The 21611-nt window shown below is 46.2% G+C and overlaps 1 protein-coding gene across 1 annotated transcript in view; it reads right to left on the reverse strand.

The window, feature by feature from the left end:
- SLC26A8 (solute carrier family 26 member 8) overlaps nt 1-21611 on the reverse strand; it is a 3386895-nt gene that overhangs the window by 1085147 nt on the left and 2280137 nt on the right. Inside the window, exons 11-12 of the mRNA XM_086923258.1 lie at nt 17643-17735; nt 17415-17558 (exon numbers count right to left, since the gene is read on the reverse strand). Coding sequence (XP_086779384.1) covers nt 17415-17558; nt 17643-17735 — 237 coding nt within the window. The remainder of the gene's footprint in view (nt 1-17414; nt 17559-17642; nt 17736-21611) is intronic.

The following is a 21611-nucleotide window of genomic DNA, read 5'->3' on the forward strand; positions in this document are numbered from 1 at the left end:
CTCTGTTTGGTGTTAGTGGATGAGGAGTTGGTCTTGGTGCCGTCAAACTTGCAGGAGTTGCATGTGAAGGGTCCATGGGTGTGTCCAGGGGCGGCTTGGGCGCAGTTGGAGAGTCGGCCGGGGTTAAGGGCTAGGAGGGTGGAGGCGGCGTATGTAATGCGGGTGGGGAGGGTGGGGCGGGGGCCAGGGGGTCTGGCGCTGGGCGAGGTCCAGGCGCGGACGGGCGTAGACGGGCTTACCTTTGGCGCACCTTCGGCGCGACCGTAGCGCGTGGACGCTGCGCGTTGGGACATCTGCCTCAAATGGTGGATAGGGGGGGCGGAGCGTGGGAGGGGCAGCTGGGAGGCGGTATCGGGGAGGGTAGGCGGGCCAGGGGAGTGCACACCAAATGCAATGGAGGAATGGGAATGGAACGTGAAACGGGGCAGAGGCCACAGAAGTTCGAGAAACAGTAAACAAAGAGCGATAATGCAATTGAAACCAGCAGTACCAAGCAGCACTTTGTGTTCAACAAATATAAAACAAATTAAATTGCAATAGCTCATAGATGCGCAAATCAGAGGGCGAGACTCAGCGCTAGATATGTCCCAAGCAGCACCTTGTGTTCAACAAATATAAAACGAATTAAGTTGCAATAGCTCACAGATGCGCAAATCAGAGGGCGAGACTCGGCGCTAGATATGTCCCAAGCAGCACCTTGTGTTCAACAAATATAAAACGAATTAAATTGCAATAGCTCACAGATGTGCAAATCAGAGGGCGAGACTCGGCGCTAGATATGGTTGAAAGCGCCAGCAATTAGAAGCCAAACAATACCACACAGCAGTTCCCAACAGCGCTGGAAGGAGGGTTACGCTCGGGGTCTGGAAGCAGGAAGCGTGTAGGAGCGACCGCAATGGACAGGGTCCAGACGGTCACAGCGTTGAGAGGGGGGAGGTCAGCTAACTATTCGTGGGTGGGAGGGGCAGCTGGGAGGCGGTATCGGGGAGGGTAGGCGGGCCAGCGGAGTGCACACCAAATGCAATGGAGGAATGGGAATGGAACTTGAAACGGGACAGAGGCTACAGAAGTTCGAGAAACAGTAAAGAAAGAGCGATAATGCAATTGAAACCAGCAGCCCAAGCAGCACCTTGTGTTCAACAAATATAAAACAAATTAAATTGCAATAGCTCACAGATGCGCAAATCAGAGGGCGAGACTCGGCGCTAGATATGTCCCAAGCAGCACCTTGTGTTCAACAAATATAAAACGAATTAAGTTGCAATAGCTCACAGATGCGCAAATCAGAGGGCGAGACTCTGCGCTAGATATGTCCCAAGCAGCACCTTGTGTTCAACAAATATAAAACGAATTAAATTGCAATAGCTCACAGATGTGCAAATCAGAGGGCGAGACTCGGCGCTAGATATGGTTGAAAGCGCCAGCAATTAGAAGCCAAACAATACCACACAGCAGTTCCCAACAGCGCTGGAAGGAGGGTTACGCTCGGGGTCTGGAAGCAGGAAGCGCGTAGGAGCGACCGCAATGGACAGGGTCCAGACGGTCACAGCGTTGAGAGGGGGGAGGTCAGCTAACTATTCGTGGGTGGGAGGGGCAGCTGGGAGGCGGTATCGGGGAGGGTAGGCGGGCCAGGGGAGTGCACACCAAATGCAATGGAGGAATGGGAATGGAACGTGAAACGGGTCAGAGGCTACAGAAGTTCGAGAAACAGTAAAGAAAGAGCGATAATGCAATTGAAACCAGCAGTACCAAGCAGCACCTTGTGTTCAACAAATATAAAACAAATTAAATTGCAATAGCTCACAGATGCGCAAATCAGAGGGCGAGACTCGGCGCTAGATATGTCCCAAGCAGCACCTTGTGTTCAACAAATATAAAACGAATTAAGTTGCAATAGCTCACAGATGCGCAAATCAAAGGCCGAGACTCGGCGCTAGATATGGTTGAAAGCGCCAGCAATTAGAAGCCAAACAATACCACACAGCAGTTCCCAACAGCGCTGGAAGGAGGGTCACGCTCGGGGTCTGAAAGCAGGAAGCATGTAGGAGCGACCGCAATGGACAGGGTCCAGACGGTCACAGCGTTGGGAGGGGGGAGGTCAGCTAACTATTCGTGGGTGGGAGGGGCAGCTGGGAAGCGGTATCGGGGAGGATAGGCGGGCCAGGGGAGTGCACACCAAATGCAATGGAGAATGGGAATGGAACGTGAAACGGGGCAGGGGCCACAGAAGTTCGAGAAACAGTAAACAAAGAGCGATAATGCAATTGAAACCAGCAGTACCAAGCAGCACCTTGTGTTCAACAAATACAAAACGAATTAAATTGCAATAGCTCACAGATGCGCAAATCAGAGGGCGAGACTCGGCGCTAGATATGTCCCAAGCAGCACCTTTTGTTCAACAAATATAAAACGAATTAAGTTGCAATTGCTCACAGATGCGCAAATCAGAGGGCGAGACTCGGCGCTAGATATGTCCCAAGCAGCACCTTGTGTTCAACAAATATAAAACGAATTAAATTGCAATAGCTCACAGATGCGCAAATCAGAGGGTGAGACTCGGCGCTAGATATGGTTGAAAGCGCCAGCAATTAGAAGCCAAACAATACCACACAGCAGTTCCCAACAGCGCTGGAAGGAGGGTCACGCCCTGTTGTGTGTGGCATGTCCTAATAGTGAATTACAGCCATTTTCGTTTTTCACTATTGCAAGGCTATCTGTTCCCCATAGGCCAGAATGGGCAGTTTGATTATAACATCTTATAATCCTAACTGACTCAGGGAACCAGGTAGAAATTAGAGTTTAGTATCCCTGAACTCAAAATGATAAAATATATATTTTAGTGAAGGTGGTTTTAACATTCTGTGTTTGAAAATACCACTTTTAGAAAGTAGGTCTTTTCTTGCCTAACTGTCCAAGCTTGCCTCTGCTAGGTTGTGTATTCATTGTCTGGAGTTTGAGTGATAGGGGCTGGGGCATTCCAGGAGACAGGGTGAGTCAGCAAAGGGCTGAATAGAGCTATCTGCATGTAGATGGGTGGGAGGAGCTGCACCTGGGACCTGAATAGGGCTGTGCCTATCCCTCCACAATGCTGGCTCCACCTCCTGTGGTGCGTCTGATGTCCCTGGCCCACACTGTCAAAGGAAAGAAGGAGTCTTGTCAACAAAATGCTCCAGGACTGCACAGAACTGGTTTGGACTGAGTACAGGACCCTCTGCCTTCAGAGGACAAAGGATTTGCTAGTATAAATATGGGGACCCAGACCCCAGAAAGAACTTTAGATCACTTTTGGGAAACAAGAAGAATCTTTGCTGGGGAGAGGAACCAGAGAAACTGAGGAAGAGACTATCTCTAAGCTGAGTGCTGTTTGGGGGATTGGCCTGCAGTTGTTGCCTGACTGCCAAAGAAAGGAGAAAGGACTTTGTGCTACTTTCAAATCAACTTGTAAAGGATCTCCAAGGGCTTGAGATAGAGCTTGCCTCCTGCTGAAGTCTCAAGGACAACAGACTTCACCAACCAGCTCCTGAGGTTCCGTGACAATTGTAAGTGGTGCATTGGACTCGCACGAATATAGTCGAGTCTGGTATCTATGAACCGCAAATGACGAGTTTAGTGGGTGTACGCAGTTTCGCTGTGCTAACCTAAACCGATCGTCTGTTACGTGGGTATTTCTATCTGTACCCACGGGTTCCATCTTAGATACGGCATCCATTTTGTCTCTTGCCCTCAAGTAGCCAGCGAACGGACGTTGTCCGCTTCGCGACCCTGGGACTCCCAAGATATTTGCGGAAGACACATGTTCTTTGTAAATGTCTTTATGACGAGGGGGATGCTACTGTAAGGCAGATGGCGCCGCTCGAGGCTCATCTTGCCGCACAGACTTATTGTCTCAGCCGTGCATCTCATTAGGCACGTCCCTTTGATGCCTGTATCTCGTGTTTCCCGATACCTCCCCTTTTACACCCTTTCCGATCTCCCCACTGTCTCCGTCTTCCTTTGCACCTGTCCTTGTTCCTATTTCGATCTGTTTTACTGCTGATTGGAATTCGCTAATGGTGGGAAGATGGGTTTTTACAGTTGGGAACCGCCAAATGTTTCCGCACTTATGTTCCGGACCTCATGTATTTCAAAGTGACCAAAGCGACCCCTCTGGGGGATGATGATGGGAACCGGGTTGTAAACCTTTGTGTACCATGTTGTCTTATGGGTAAAAACTGTATAAAAGGAGCGATCCACAGAACCAATTGGAAGCAGTCTCCCCGAATTACACTCGATGTACTTCCCGTGTCTCTGTGATTCGTACGCCGGAGCAGGTTACCCACGAAGGTTTCAGGTGTTGTGCCCTGGCACCGCTGGGTTCTAAATAACCCAGTCCTTCACTCCCCTGCCTTCCCTTGCTGGGAATTGAAGTGCCTGCTGTAGAGCTGGGCCTTCTGAGAGACTACGTGTCGCTGGGAGCTGGAAGCACGACTCAAGACGAAGAAGCGTGTTGCCGACGCAGCCGTTGTCATCGCATCACCAGAGAAGAGTGTCGCCGTCGCAGCAGACGCAGCCGCATCACCGGAGAAGTATGCCGCTGCTGCCGCTGTCGCCATCGCATCCCCCGAAGCGCCTGGCATCACCGGAGAAAAGTGTTGGCATCGCACCACCGGAGAAGTGTGTTGTAGGGCCTGTCGCGACTCAGAAGAATCGTTGAGTCACCACAGGGCCGTCGGGCGTGCACGCATCATTGTCACATCACAAAGAAGACACCATTTTGTTTCATTGCACTGGATTTTCATTGCACCACAACGCTGCTGGTCGCATCGCCACGGAGGCACAGTAAGAAACCGATGCATCACCAGAAGTTTTGTTGCTAATGCAGCCATTTCCTGGAACTCCCTTCCCTCGCAATTAAGACATCAGACCAATCTGATGGCCTTTAGAAAGGCCTTAACACCTTGGGTGCTAAGGCTTTTCCCCCTCCTGCGCTGGAAAGCTTGAATAACATAGGTTCATGACAAGGTCAGCTCGTCATAAGCACAGCGCAGGTAACACCCATGACGAGCTGACCTTGTCATGAGCATCGAAGAGGTTAAAAACATGGCTCTTCACAAACTAGGCAGAATCCAAGCATACAGTCTTCTCTCCCAACGTTTATCAGCAGGCACTTCACCCCAGCGCCAGGACACCTTTTTGGTAACAGCAGCGCTTTACAAATGCAAATAACATAACATAACATAACACCTCCCCATGCGGAGAAGAACCAAAGCATCCCCTACGCAGCAGTAGGGACCTGTTGCAGCACCGTTCTTGGGTGTAAGGAACCGACGTATCACCTTCCCTGCAACATTTTCGTTGTATAGTGTTACGCATCCAAAGGTACATTGAACTTAAAGTGTCGCTTTTTACATAAAAAAAGAACTAGCTATTTCTACCATTTTTAAGTATAGTATTGTGGATTTTTTTCATTTGTGGTCTTGTGTTAAGTCTATATAAAAATACTTATTTTTACACTACAACTTGCGTGGTGTCCCTCTGTAGTGTTGTCACTAGGTTCAGTATGTGTCCGCAAATGCTTTTTACACTGCCTCTGAGATAAGCCTGTCTGCTCGTGACAAGCTACCAAGGGGGTGAGCAGGGGTTATTTTGGGAGTGTACCCCCTTACCCTGACTAGACGCAAGAGTCCCTATATGGTCAAAGGTACCTATCTCTGCCAACTAGAGACCCCCAAATCTAACATCTGGTTTGTGGCAGTGACAGCTGAGAGATCTTTCAGAAAATGCTTCACGGGCTAATGCCCTGGCCGCACAGAGACTGTTTTATGATGTGGGGACAAGGCCCGCAAGTTGATGGCGAGGCTGGACAAGAGAGATAGGGACAGACCCTAGGTCACTCAGATACACGACTCCGGATGGGGGGTGCATGTAGAAGGAAACGCTATAGCATCAACATTTGCAGCATATTACGAGGGCATATACTCTTCAGAGACCCGCAGGACAACTGTACAGACTTTATGAAATATTAGGTGTTGGGCATCCTCTCAGAAGAGGAAAGGGAGGGACTGGAGCAAGATCTGATTAGGAAAAAGTTAGAAAGGACAATCCAGTGGTTACAGTTGGGCAAGAAATGGCCTACCGATTGATTTATTTAAATGTGTAGCTCACAAAATTGCCCCATCTCCTAAATATGTTCCAGGCGGGGCAGAAGGACGGGCCTTTCTGGAAGATCAGAGAACGGCCACATTAGTGTTGTCTACCCAAAAAGGGCAAACCACCCACAGTATGCAGCTTGTACCATCCTATATGTTTACCCAACATGGAGGCCAATGTGTTGCCAAAGTGTTGGTGAATAGACTGACGAGGCTCATTGCCTCAATCATCCATCTGGACCAGTCTGCCTTAATGCTGCATAGGAGAACCCTTCTAAACCTGAGACATCTATTCGGAGTGATGCACATGACGGCAGACCTGGAGTCGGAGGAGGCTGTGGTACTGTCTTTGGATGTGAGAATGGCCTTCAATAGTATAGAGTGGTCCTGTCTCTTCGCAGTCCTCCCCCACATGGGCTTTGGTCCTAAGTTCTGCTGGGAGATTCGACTCCAATATCACGGCAAGACCAGAAGCTAGCGGGAGTCCGTCATTGAAAGCTACACAGATAGTGATTACCATATTAAAAGAAGGACTAAGCGTCCTCACGCCAGTACTCGAAAAAACGCCGCGACGGGTTTGCAGAGCACTCCGCTCCGGTAAGGATTCCTTACAACTATCTATATCGCTTTTTTTAAACACACCGCACGCTGGCCAGCACCCTAAGAAATATTATTTTTTCGGCAGATCTACCCTCATATTCGAGCACTTGCTGAGTCCGACGTCCAGCATGCAGGACTCACAGGTAAACTCCAATACTAACGCTATGGAGTCAGAACTAATTGCATACTTGCTTTTGGCATTACTGACGGAAACTTTTGCATTTCCATGTAGGCTCCAGTTCTAAAGTCAACATAAATAAGGTGAGGATTGATGTTTATAGTACTATACTAAGTTAGATCAGCTTCACGTTTATCGAGTAATAACAACATATACCCTCTTCACCATCCTCACCCCTACCCCCTCCCTTCCCTTATTTCTATTTTCAGACTTGATACAGTAAAGCACACAGGTAACATGAGATTCCATATAGAGGTTTTTGCATAAATCACCTATCTAATCAACCTAATATGCTCAAACTTAGTTCCCCCCCTCCCTTTTTCTTTCGTCCAGGCTATTTCAATATCCAATTGGGTTACTGCAACCTACAATTGATTCTACTTTACCTGCGGTAAGAAATATACACAGCACAGAGATCTATTTCCCTATATATTAGTGCATCAATAGTATTAAAATTGCTTATCTTTTTCTTTCTTTTCTCTACATACAGACCCCTGACGAAGGGGCTCGCGCCCCGAAATGCATTGGGTGTAGATAAAATGTACTGATATTGAAATGTATGGTTTATGCTTAAAGATAGCAATTTATATGTTGACAAAAAATTTGCATCGCAACAAATGAAACATGAATATGAATGTAATGTTGATCTAAGTTGATTTTCTGTGAAAATTCAAAATAAATGTACTAGCGTTCAAAATAAATTGAGTAGTGCGTACTGGTGTCCTGGCTCTCAACCAGGCCAAATACACTTTATATTTCATAGTTTGCAGGCTATATACCAGCACAGCACACATACCGAACAAATACTTCAACAAACCCATTGAAAAGAGTGCAGCTACCCTCCCAAATTCATTCTTCACAAACTAGGCAGAATCCAAGCATACAGTCTTCTCTCCCAACGTTTATCAGCAGGCACTTCACCCCAGCGCCAGGACACCTTTTTGGTAACAGCAGCGCTTTACAAATGCAAATAACATAACATAACATAACACCTCCCCATGCGGAGAAGAACCAAAGCATCCCCTACGCAGCAGTAGCGACCTGTTGCAGCACCGTTCTTGGGTGTAAGGAACCGACGTATCACCTTCCCTGCAACATTTTCGTTGTATAGTGTTACGCATCCAAAGGTACATTGAACTTAAAGTGTCGCTTTTTACATAAAAAAAGAACTAGCTATTTCTACCATTTTTAAGTATAGTATTGTGGATTTTTTTCATTTGTGGTCTTGTGTTAAGTCTATATAAAAATACTTATTTTTACACTACAACTTGCGTGGTGTCCCTCTGTAGTGTTGTCACTAGGTTCAGTATGTGTTCGCAAATGCTTTACACACTGCCTCTGAGATAAGCCTGTCTGCTCGTGACAAGCTACCAAGGGGGTGAGCAGGGGTTATTTTGGGAGTGTACCCCCTTACCCTGACTAGACGCAAGAGTCCCTATATGGTCAAAGGTACCTATCTCTGCCAACTAGAGACCCCCAAATCTAACATCTGGTTTGTGGCAGTGACAGCTGAGAGATCTTTCAGAAAATGCTTCACGGGCTAATGCCCTGGCCGCACAGAGACTGTTTTATGATGTGGGGACAAGGCCCGCAAGTTGATGGCGAGGCTGGACAAGAGAGATAGGGACAGACCCTAGGTCACTCAGATACACGACTCCGGATGGGGGGTGCATGTAGAAGGAAACGCTATAGCATCAACATTTGCAGCATATTACGAGGGCATATACTCTTCAGAGACCCGCAGGACAACTGTACAGACTTTATGAAATATTAGGTGTTGGGCATCCTCTCAGAAGAGGAAAGGGGGGGACTGGAGCAAGATCTGATTAGGAAAAAGTTAGAAAGGACAATCCAGTGGTTACAGTTGGGCAAGAAATGGCCTACCGATTGATTTATTTAAATGTGTAGCTCACAAAATTGCCCCATCTCCTAAATATGTTCCAGGCGGGGCAGAAGGACGGGCCTTTCTGGAAGATCAGAGAACGGCCACATTAGTGTTGTCTACCCAAAAAGGGCAAACCACCCACAGTATGCAGCTTGTACCATCCTATATGTTTACCCAACATGGAGGCCAATGTGTTGCCAAAGTGTTGGTGAATAGACTGACGAGGCTCATTGCCTCAATCATCCATCTGGACCAGTCTGCCTTAATGCTGCATAGGAGAACCCTTCTAAACCTGAGACATCTATTCGGAGTGATGCACATGACGGCAGACCTGGAGTCGGAGGAGGCTGTGGTACTGTCTTTGGATGTGAGAATGGCCTTCAATAGTATAGAGTGGTCCTGTCTCTTCGCAGTCCTCCCCCACATGGGCTTTGGTCCTAAGTTCTGCTGGGAGATTCGACTCCTATATCAGGACCCGGTGGCAAGTGTGTGAGTGTAATATTCTGTGCCTTTGCCCTACACAGGGGAACACAACAAGGGTGCACCCTGTCGCTGATGATCTTCACCATGGCCTTGGAGCCTTTGGCGGCCTGGATCTTTCAAGATCCTCTTATTTGGGGGATCGGTAATGGTAGGGCATGGTAAGAAAGAATCTCCTATTGGTCTCGATGGATTTCGAATCCTTATACAATTCCATCCCCAGGATGAGACCTTAGACACCATCAAGTCCATCCTTGAAGGGCAAGATCTCAACTCCATAACTCCGGTTCCTTTCATTATGGCCCTAGCCAACATTGCCATGAAAGACAATTATTTCAGGTTTGAAGATACTATTTATCTCCAAACCTCGGGCACCAGCATGGGGAGCATTTTTGCTCCGTCCCTGGCAAATTTGTACGTTCATGTGTTTGAACAGTCATCCGTGTTAACTACATCCAACCCTTTCTTTTCATCTATAGTATGGTGGAAACGCTATATAGATGATGTGCTGTTGGTATGGAGAGGTGACCTAGATTCTGTCCTACGCTTTCATGAATGGTTGAACTCCCAGAACAGTTTTCTGCGGTTCACCATCGAGACAAGTAAGGAGAGGATTGCATTTTTGGATCTCTCTATTTATGTTACACCAACTGGCCTTGAAAGTGAACTCTTTCGGAAACCCATGGCAAGGAATTCGCTTTTGCTGTATGAAAGCCAGCATCCCAAATCTCTGCGGCGCAACTGCTCTACCATGGAGACCTTCTCACATCATGCTTCTCACCTGTCAGACCAATTGGTAGAGAGACACTACCCCAAAAAACTCATTAACCGCTCTCTTAAACGTGCCTCCAATAACAACCGGGAGGCACTTCTAGAGCCCAAGACTGCTAAGCCCCCTCTGGACCGTCTTACGTTTGTAAGCACTTTTAATAACAGGTCCAACTGTGTTCAAAACATCATCAGACGGCATTGGCGCATTTTAAATTGTACGAATGAGAACATCGAATATCCTCTATTCGCTTTTAAACGTTCAAGCAATTTACGTGACCAATTGGTACACACGCGCCCCAAAGAATCAATCAGTGACTGGACATCACCCTTGTGGGGCATGTTCGGTCTGTACACAGACATGCAAGACAACTAGCATCGATATTGGCACCACACACCCATGGGAGTTAAGACACTTTACGAATTGCAACAGCACTAATCTTATTTACCTATTGACTTGCCCATGCAATGAAAAATATGTCGGGATGACCACCAGGAAGGTTAGGACTCGCATGTTGGAACATAAGAGCACCTTTCGGTGCAAGAAAAATGTTTCCAAACTAACTAAACATTTCATATAGAGGAGTCATGACGAGTCTGACTTTACCTGGATCGTTCTAGAAAAACCTTTTATCCCTAATCATATTTGTGACGTATCCAGATTCTTGTTCCTCAAGGAGCAATAATGGGTTTACAAACTACATACAGACACCCGAGGACTGAACAATGAGATTCCTTGATTCAGCCTCCAATAATTGGACCTGCAAGAGGTATAGTGCTGTTTACATCTAAAATAAGCTATTGGCTATACTTAAAATTGTGTACTGTGCTTTGATCCACTGCAGGGTTGACCCATCCTACAGCTTATAGCCTGTATTTATACAATATGCATTATTTGACCATTACTACGTCGGATTCCTACCCTGAATTTTATTCAGCTGGAAGTTCCTACGTTCTGTGGGTCTATTTACACTGTCTGCTTTTCCACATATAACGTAGTAAGTTTGTATTTCGTAGGTTGTGCATTATGTAAGCCTTATTCTCCATGAATCGATTTTTGCATCAACAATACGTGTATAAATTATTATATACAGACATTTGTCTCATTCTTGAACATCCCCTAACTAAGTTATCGCCGGTTGCCCTGCTCCTGGCGCATATATGCCGTCGTGACCTTAGGAACTACAAACGTCAAAACTATGACGTCATCCAGTAGTTCACGAGCGGCGCGTTTTTTAGGTCGAGCAGACCTAACCCTCAATGCGTGAGCATTGATGGTGTCTGCTTCAGACCTAATGCTACCCGTATCTGGGAAAGTGGACAGCAATGTGCCACGCGCTTTTCCCTTCCAGATTTCACCGCAGGAGCGCGCCTCCCAGACGCGCTTGCGCACAGTAACTCACAGCCCCTGCTCACACAGACACAGCCAGCCCCCACCCCTCTGCATGCACGCACACACACACACACACACAGGCGCGCGCATGCACACACACACCGGCATACAGGCACACAGCCCCCACCCCCTCCCTCCCTTACCCTCCCTCCCTCCCCCTCCCTCCCTCCCTCCTCCTTACTTCACCGGAGTCGGACTCGGGCTTGCACCATCTGCCAAGGGAGCCCCTCAGAACACTCGAGCTCCTCTACAAAGAAGCGGAGCTTTCCCCACAGTCTCCCCGCTGGTCTTCACCCGGGCCCCCTCCTGGGACCCGGGACTTCATGCGGCACTTCTCGTCTCCGGGCTCGCGCTCGCCAAAACGAAACTGCAGAGTGGCGCGCATGCGCAGGCAGCCCCCGCCCTCCCACTCATCATCGGCTGCAGGGTGGCGCTCGGCTGATTCTGGTTTTCCTTTGCATTGAGCACACCCAAAACACCGCCCCCATGCCTGCCATAAGCAACTGCTTCTGTGCGATGCTCTTGTTTTCGCTCACTCCCCCGGCCCCCACCCGACTTGTTTTCCTTTCGCGGCCGATTTTTGTTTCGCCGCTATTGCTATCCTTGACTGACCCTCTTACATGCACTAGAGCTCTCTTGTTTTATTTTTGCTCGCTCGCATGCACCCAACTCCCGGTCACGGCCGCATGTCTTTTGACGATGTTGCAGAGGGTCCCGATGCTGTACAGCACCACCAAAAGCATTTGGCAGAGCCAGTAGGTTCCAAAGTCGATAACAATTAATGCTTGCTCTAATTCGTGTCTCTCACAATCTCTGCGTCCCCCCATGGCCCACTCTTAGTACCTGCCTCTGACCATCAGCCCTTCATTCGTACGCGCCTCTCCTGCTCGGGCAGCCATTTCAGCTCCATTCCCCAATCGCCGCGCTCATTCTCCCCATTCTGTTGATGTTTACATGTTTCCCCTTCTTTTCATGCTCTACTCCCTTTTTTTAGCAGATTTATATAGCGCGAACTCGACCCCAAGGTATTGAAGCGCTTTACGTGAGCACCGGTTACGTTACACAAGGACTTCTTTTCATGTTTCCTCCTCAATATCCCCGTCTCTCCCTGTCCCTTTACCCCTTACTCTCTCATACCCAAGCCCTCACAACCTTCTTTCTCTCTCTTTCTCCCCCTCCCCCACCTCCTCCGTGCCCCCATTTATTTGTCCTTACCCCCTCTGATTCTGTATGCCTCCCCGAAGCTCAGGAGACCTTCCCGCCTCTGGTTTTGTGCTGCCCCCGGGGCCTGCTTCCCAGCCCTGTCTCCTGGATGTGTTTTGTTTACTGCTGTCTGTATTTGCGGAGTCGGGACGGGAGCCCTCCCCGGGGGTACATTCCCCACAAGCATCATGGCCACGCAGCGCCGGAATTGTGTGGCTGTTTATTTTTCTTATGGATGATGCATAGGTGCTTTCATTCCGCCCAGTCGCTGAGCGCGAGCCGGAGAGGTTTCGGCATCGCCGAGTGGCGTTTCCAGTGCCTTGAAGACACTATCTCCTGGTTGCCCCGTTTTGGGACCTAGAATATACGGAGCTCGGACTCATGGAGGCGGCTGTAAATCCATAGACTACGGGCTACTACTTAAGACGCAGCAGTTCATGGCTTGTCCCGCGGCTCCTTGAGTATTTACAATGTGAGGACCCCTGGGCTGACGCATTGGTTCTATGCTACCCTCTAGTGCTCACAATGCTTCGCATGGAATCGCAATTATCATTATACAAGGCATTGCTCCCTGCATTCCGTAGAGAGAGTACTGAATGACCAGGTATTCTGAAAACTTTGCAACCCACTGACAGGCACCATGTGAAACTCGCTTTGCTGTGTCTGCTGCTCTCACCCTTTCCCTTGCAGCGGCCTATGAGCAACACCGTGAGTCACCTCCCTCGCAGCCCCCCCTCCACGCCACTGTTTATATTTAACTATGGCGGGCCGTGCACTGTCCTTCCCCTGCTATCATCTCCCACCGCATGCCCCTGTTTATTGTTTACGGCGGCTAGTAGTGCTGTTAATGGGACAGTCCCAGCAGTTTATGGCACTGCGTGAAAGCTTGCACGGTGCTTTGATAAATCACGTAAATACAAAACATGTTGCATTACAAATGCTATAGGTGTCACATTTGCAAAAGGTAAAAGTATTGGCATTATAAATGACAAAGCTATTAATTTGGCTATTTTCAAAACCAACACATAAATAAAAAAAATGTCATTTACAATACCAATAGCTCAAACTTTCCTAATGCGAGACCTATTGCATTGCAAATGCTTGTTTCTATTGTCTCCCTTTAAGCCTCTTGACCATGATTCCTTTTTGCTGGCTTCCCCGGCTTACTGTACACCACTTTGCAAAGAGTCATTGAACATACTGAGACTCTACTCGCGCAGCGCCTGCGCGACCTGTTAGAACTACTGACATGACGTCATCCGGTAGTTCTGCGGCTATCGCGAGAGTACGCGATGTTTTCGTGAGAGTGTTTTTGTCTATTTTATTCCTTTTGCGTGACTGGACAGAACTACCTAATCTCAGGATCACCTTTCCAGGCGTTCACAGTAAGTGAGACAGGACTCGGTTTCTGCTCATTTTTCTCACTACAAAATGAGAAACGTTCTGGCAGTGATAATTGACGCTGATTGGTCCATTTCGAGTGGATTGGACCACTCTTAAACGCTGTACTTGTCCAGTTCGTTGCCTCCCCCTGACTCAGTGCCGGCCAGAGGCAACGACGGACAGGTAAGCCATTTAGCAGATCACCCCACCACTCCTGAATGACTAGCTATGATTAATATGGCCCCTTTATGGGTTACATTACTAAATACAGCCTATAAGGGACTTTGTATTAAAGATACCACTGTGGACTGTTTTTGTACCACATTATAGTTATTAGTTTGAGGGAGAGGGGCAGTGTGCCCTGGTGTTTTGATCCTTGGGAACTGGACAAGGATAGGGAGTGTACTCTGGGAGTTAACTGTATTCCTTACCTGTGTCAGATAAATGCTAGACAGAGCAGGATAGATCTATATACCCTCTCAACTGCATTTAAGACTAGGGTGTTTTACTTCCATAGAACGGGGTCTCACAAGTCCTGAGCCAGGTCCAGGAGAGGTGAGGTCTGTTCCCCGGACTATCTGGGTGAGTAAATCATGTCCTTACAAGTGTGGACTTTTGATCTTTTATGATTGATCTTCTCAGAGGGTTCACCATTTGTTTTCTTTGTTGTAGATGTGCTAAACACACCAGGTGTCACGGAAGAAAATTAACAGACGTCAGGACAATATATCCTTTACTGTTATAGAGTGTTACTCACGTTTGTTTATTGATAATTCCTTGTTATGTCACGTTATTACACTTATGCAGTAGCATTATTTTTAGAACAGAGGCCCTGAAGAAAGCCTGGGTCCCCTTTTCCCACTAGGCTTAAACATGTTGGCCCTCAAGCAGCTATTTGGTTAAACTGTTATGTTTGTGTGCTGTTCTTGTTTTTAACAGGACGAGACCTTGCTCATTAAAAATTTTCATGAGGTTCTCTATCCTATTTTAATTCACCACTTATGCCTTTTTTGCACTGCACTTGATCCCATCTGATCTATATCACATGGTCCAACAGTGATTGTGGGTCACCACCCTTATCCATCACAGGGTACGATCTTTGTCTCAATGATCTAGAGAAACACGACCCTATGGATGACCAGATGATAACATTGATCATTACAAGCTTTTGATGGGAATCCTATATAAGGTACTATTGACCTACAACCACTTGTGGCCCTCTCTCTAGATTTTTACGTGTTCTATGAGAACTTTTCAGTCTCAACTCTTACCATTTGGACATAACTAGTTGTAGGTTTAAAACTAATTGGAACTTACATGTTATTTTCTTACTAGACCCCTAGGTTTTCTTGTTGTTTAAGAAAGAATATCTCCCTATGCCGGGAGTTACTCTGGGTACCGAATAAATTGGGATAAATCTCTGGTCTTTCTGCTGACAGGAGGGACTCCTACCCTTATACTGGGTTGCCTCGCACCAATGGTGACACTGGGATTCTGCTACCTTGCAATTTGTATCACCAGAGCCGTGGAGTACACCTTCAACAGAACCTATTTGTTCAGTTGGACCATCTCCCGGCGGATGTGGCCCATTGGAGGGCACTGCCGATCTCTTTGATGGGCAGAGCCGACCTGTTAAAATTGTGGTATGCTTTATGTGCTCCAAAATACCCCGTTTAAAGGTGCCAGACAATTTCCTCATTAGGGTTAACACCGAGCTTTGCATACTCCTCTGGAATGGAGGCAGCTCATGCGTATCTCTTGGGAAGCTACAGCGGGGAGTGTTCAAGGAAGCATTGGCGATTCCAGAGCTCCACACATATAACTGGGCTGCCCAATTGATGATGATCAATGAGTGGGTATTTTGTAATAGGGAGAAACCAGCCTCTAGGGTCGATGGCAATACAATGGGCACATTTCCGAGTCGTACTCTGGGGATGTATGACGTTACAACGCATACTTTTACATCGCGGTACATTACATTGCGGTTTTTACAACGCAAGTCGTTACAACGACTTGCGTTGGAGGGCACTGGACTTAGGGGTAGTATAATGTACTATTCCAACTCCAGTCTACATACAGTAGGGAAGGTGTTGGACAGTAAATTATACTATTCCTTGTCCTAGAGCGCGATCCAGCGCAAGTCGTTGTAACGACTTGCGTTGTGAAAACCGCAATGTAATAGCATCTCGATGTAATCCCTGCATTGTAAACAATGTTTCTCACCCCTGGAGCTAGTGGTGGCTTGGCACAATGTCAATAGTCACTTGGGATGGGATGGCAAATTACTGCCATGACCCCACAGTCGGACAGTGATCTTGGAGAAGTAAAGAAGCTGATGAGTCTTATTCGGTGGGCCTAATAGGAATATTTGGATAAACCAGGGGACTTCTGGAAGAGGGGAAGCTTCTGACCTTCGAGGACCTGGAAGTGGAATATGATATGGCACAGGGGGAGAGATTCCAATACCTCATGCTCTGAAGTGCCACCTACCTGAGGGGGGTTGCGGAGGCAGCGGAGGCAGCGGAGCAGTGGGCCCCTTCTTCCACACTTTGGAAATGCCCTGTGATCCAAGGCTACAGGCGGGAGGTCACGGTGGTCATGACTGCGGTTACAGGCCTGGAGGTATCACTAGATGCTAGACGAATGATTTAGGGAATTGCCGGGGAAGAGAAGTAGCCCAGGTTTCTCAGATTGTGGTTGCACCGGCAGCGGGGTGGCTAAACAAAACATTGTCAAACATATGGACCGTATACACCCCCGGATTTAGATCGGTGTTAACTATCGAGGTGAGAGGTCTAATGGAGCAGGGGTTGTCCATGCAAGTATGAGAAATTATGGGTCAACTGGACACAATACGGGGGGGTTGATGTGGGTGGGTCTGGGAAATAGGGGTAGTAATGTATGCTAGTGACAATGTATGCTTCTAGTATTATACATGGCACTCGCTGCCGCAGTTGGATGTAGTCAGATTAATAGTCATCTTTATATGCATACTAATTGAAACATACTATCAAACTGTTTAGTGTAAGGTCCTCTCCTTGTCATGATACTAGATCAGTTTGTCTGTACTACTAAAGGAGGGACAATACCTTTAAATGTCAGCTAAGATGCACATGAAAATCTTGTACTTCAAAATATGTTGTAACCTACTTTCAACATGCTGTGTTTGTGACTTTTCTCCCTTTGACATGGTGCGATTTGAGAGATTTTTTTCACCCACACATATGATATACCTAGACATGCCTGCACCTTGCCTGCTTTGTCACAAACATTTTATCACAAGCAAATCTCCAGAGATGTGAAGGGGCATAGCTGCCGCTAAGGATAGCGTATAGGCAACATTTTTCACTCTGCTACCTTAACCCACAAGGCTCACGTTTTTAAGATCATACTTACTGTGTGGTAATTTTGTGACTGGATGCAAAGTGTACAATAATCCATCAGAGCACACTTAGTTTCGGTTTCAGGACGGTCAGTTTCGTACCGCTTGACTGAGGTTTGTAGGCGGCATACTTCTGAAGCTTGAGGATCCAATCCAGCCTAAAAAGAACAGATTTGTGCTATCAGTAAAGCAATGTGAAAAACGTTCTTTCACTAACTACTGTGTTCAAAATCTGCACATACCATTTTTGTCAGGTTCTTGAAAAACGCCATCATGTTTGCAAAATAGATGGAAGAACAGCACTGAAATATCTTCACACATGCTACCTCCAAAGTCTAAAAGAAAAGAAATGACAACCTGAGTTCTGGAACAGTTAATCAGTATTGTGAACGAAATCGTAACATAAACAGATATATCCCCCATGAAACTTAACAAAAATTCTGCAAAACAGAACCACATGAAAATGAAACCAAAAATAATTATTTATTTGTTAAAACGTTTATATTTACAAATCGCTTACTTTGTAAACACGTCTAAAAAAATGTGCTCATTAAAACATGTTATAGAATACAATGTGGCACTCTGTTCCTTATTTTCTCATTATGGCCAGTCTTCTGTGGTGGATGTAGATGGTGGGCTCCACGTGATATTGGATGCTGCTCACCAAATGATTACTAGACTCTGTTGGGCAACAGGAATACAACCAAAGTGATACTCATTTTATCAACTATTAACATTTGGTTGTAACTGATATATAGTCTTGGGGCACAGGGCTTTTTTTCTTCACACTAATTGGGAGACTGACTACTGGCTCTGCCTGCACAGTCATTGCTGGGCACCCCCATTTTTATCTGAGTGTAACACGTGTCTGAAGGAAGGAATGATTTCCTATCTGTAATCCCACTTCTCTCTCAAGGTACTCTCCATTAAAATCATAAACACTGAATAATCCCACTGACGTGCAGGAATCCTGAGAGGCTGGAAGGGTTTTGGACGGTTTTGCGGGGGGTGGGGAGGGCTGGGGGCGGTTTTGTTACTGGTGGCTCGTTTTGCAGCGGCTCTGCCATATCGGCTTCCAGTAACAAAAGCATCAAGCAAGCGTTTCCAGGCTGCGTTTCCAGGCTGGCAGGGCCAGGCAATGATTCCCCTGGGACTACTCCAATACAATTGCCAGAGCTGCTTTGGGTTCCCAGTCCTGCCCTGGATTCCAGAGTCATTTTCCATAGCATATCTTTTTAAGTGTAGTTCATCTTTCTTCAGGAACGGTTGTAAAAAACACTTAAGATAATAACATAATGCAGCCTATAAGTAGTAAATTCTTCAGATTATACTTGGAAAATGGCAAAGAAAGCCATATATATATGCATATTTGAAGACAAATACTATCGTAGACTGATTCAATCTCATTCACAAACCCTTTTTGTAAAAGGAGATACATGAAGGATGGAAGGACAGTGTAGCTCTATAAGCTGCTATTATGATAGTGTAAAAACAGTCTGTGCTTTTACGGACCCAGACACCACCAGTATCCCATCATGTTGAGCAGTTAGGCAGTTGCTTCAGTTCTTTTTGGTGACATGTGGAAGATAGATGGGTCTGATAATCGCCTCTGTCATCTTCACCAGGGAGGTAGGAGGATTGCTTATAACTTCAATGGAGATTCCTCCAAGAGAGAACTGGGGATACAGGTAAGAAACCATTCCTTCTCTCTCAGGGGATCTCCATTGCTAGTCAGTTCAGTTCAAAAGCTTTATTCGATTTGTAAAACAAACCATACAAGCAGAACAAATTTACATATTTAGCATTGGTTTCTAAAATTTCATCAAGGTCATCAAATCTAAAAACAATCTAACACCATCATGGACATAATATATTACAGTCTAAAAACATAGTTGGACCATTAACATTTGGATTTTTGGACAATACACAATCTATTGCCTGATAAAAACTAAGTTCAACTATAATAATACACACAGATATACAGACAGGAAGACATAGAGTTGAAACACGGTCAGATGTATCAAATGACTATGGCTTTCCTGGCAGCTGTACATTTAAGTATATATGACGCTACAAAGAAACAAATATCCAGATCCTTTAAGGAGGATAGTAGCTGTAAAGCATTCTTTGTAGAACGAACATTATTTTTTAGAAAAATAGGTTTTAGATATATTATCCTAAAAGAATGATAACATTTGCAAAACAATAAAAAGTGGCAGCAACTCTGTCGTGAGATGTTATCACAGGGGCATACGCTATTGGATCTGGCTTTCATTACAGGGAATGCAACAAGATGGTGTACGATTCCCAACCTTAGGTGTGTTAAAACAAACCGGTGAGAATTGAGGGTAACACCAGAAAGATAAGGTTCGAAACCGGTGATTGGATTACAATCCCGGTAGAACATCACAGATTGTAACGTTCCGGATACCCTGTCGCGACACTCCTTCTTATAATTTAAAAACCTGTGCTTTATGTCGTTTTTACGGATAGATACAACAGATTTGGGATCAAGGAATATGTCAAACTGAAATAGGAGGTAAAACCAGTGATGTATGTACTTAAGCCACCTGATACATGAGGAGTGGTCCAACCTGAGACAGTCAAGGATTAACTCCTGGGTAAATTGTGTTTCAGTCTTGGCCCAGATTGGAAGCCATAGCAGCAGGGGACGTAGTGCTGCTAAATCAGAGATAAATTCGATTCCGACTTCTTCATGAATCAGGTCTACTGATGCTGAGGGTGGTACACACAACAATTTTCTGAGGAACTTGTTTTCATCTCTCTGCACAGTTGGGCCAACGCAATGTCCCCACACCCCCGCGCCGTACAGCGCTGATGTAACACATCTTACATTATAAATGTTCAACATATCTTTGATACTCCTCACCCCAAGTTTAGATGAAAATTTAAAAATACTGTTAGTGGACCTCATCGTTGTTAAGCTGATATTGTCTAACTCGGGTTGCCATGTCCCGTTGCTTGCATAAGTAATTCCTAGATAGCAAAAGGTTTTAACTTGTGTCATCTTAACCTTTTCTATGAAGAAGCTACAGTTAGCCTTCTTAGCTTTCATCCCACAGGACATTACAAAAGTTTTAGATTTATTTACTAGTAGTCTCCTACTTTCAATAAACGACATAAATCTGTCAATAAGACGCTGTAAACCAATCTGTGTGCGAGACAATAACACAGCGTCATCCGCATACAATAAAATTGGAACCGGTTTCCCTCCTATCAATGGTGCATCTGCAGGAATCTGGCACAGAATAGAATCAATTTGATTAATAAAAAGAGAAAATAAAAGGGGAGCCAGTACGCAGCCCTGACGAATGCCTCTTGAAACGTTAAAGAAGGGAGTGCATTCGCCTAAGGGACTGTAGCGCACCTTGCATGACAATCTCTCGTAGAGCCTGGCCAGGAAATGAACAATCTCCTTGGGTGCTCCCGACTCTATCAGAACCTGCCATAGTATAGAGTGATCAACCAAGTCAAACGCGCTACTCAGATCCACGAAACAGAGGAACAGGCTGCCTTTTTTAACTTCTGTACATTTATTAATTAAAAGATCTAAATTGACACACTGTTCCAGTGTCCCCATGCCTTTCCTGAAACCGTATTGGACCTTAGTTAAGATATCCCTGTCATTTTCCCAGGTTTCCAGTCTCTTCAGCATGATTCGACTCATTACCTTGACTGATGCATCCAACAATGAAATGGGGCGATAATTACACGCCTCCGATTTGCAGCCTTTCTTGAAGAGTGGTTTAATGACCGACTGGCCCCAGGATGGTGGAAAGCAGCCCTCTGCTGCTACATTAAAGAGCCTCACTAAAATGGGCGCCCACAGATTCATTTCAGATTTGAGTAAGTCTATGGGTACTCCGTCTGGGCCCGGAGCCTTTCCTCCTTTACTATTGGACAGACCTTCATAAACCTCATCCAGGCTTATTCCCAGTGGTAATGGCGACCAAACAGAAACCTCATGGGCCAAGATTTCTAAAGACTTCCCATCGGGATTGAAGATATTTGTATAATGTTCTATCCATGCATTGCAGACTACATAAGAAGTTAGTTCCGGGATACCGTCTGTATTTAAAAAGGGGCTGTTGATAGTCTCCCAGTATAGTTTGCTGTTTTGTGTTTCAGCTGCTAGGTTTAAATTATGCCATGCTTCTTCTTGCAGGACCTTTTTCCTATTGGAGAGGGCC

The sequence above is a fragment of the Lissotriton vulgaris genome, chromosome 5, assembly GCF_964263255.1.
Source record: "Lissotriton vulgaris chromosome 5, aLisVul1.2, whole genome shotgun sequence".
Taxonomy (NCBI): domain Eukaryota; kingdom Metazoa; phylum Chordata; class Amphibia; order Caudata; family Salamandridae; genus Lissotriton; species Lissotriton vulgaris.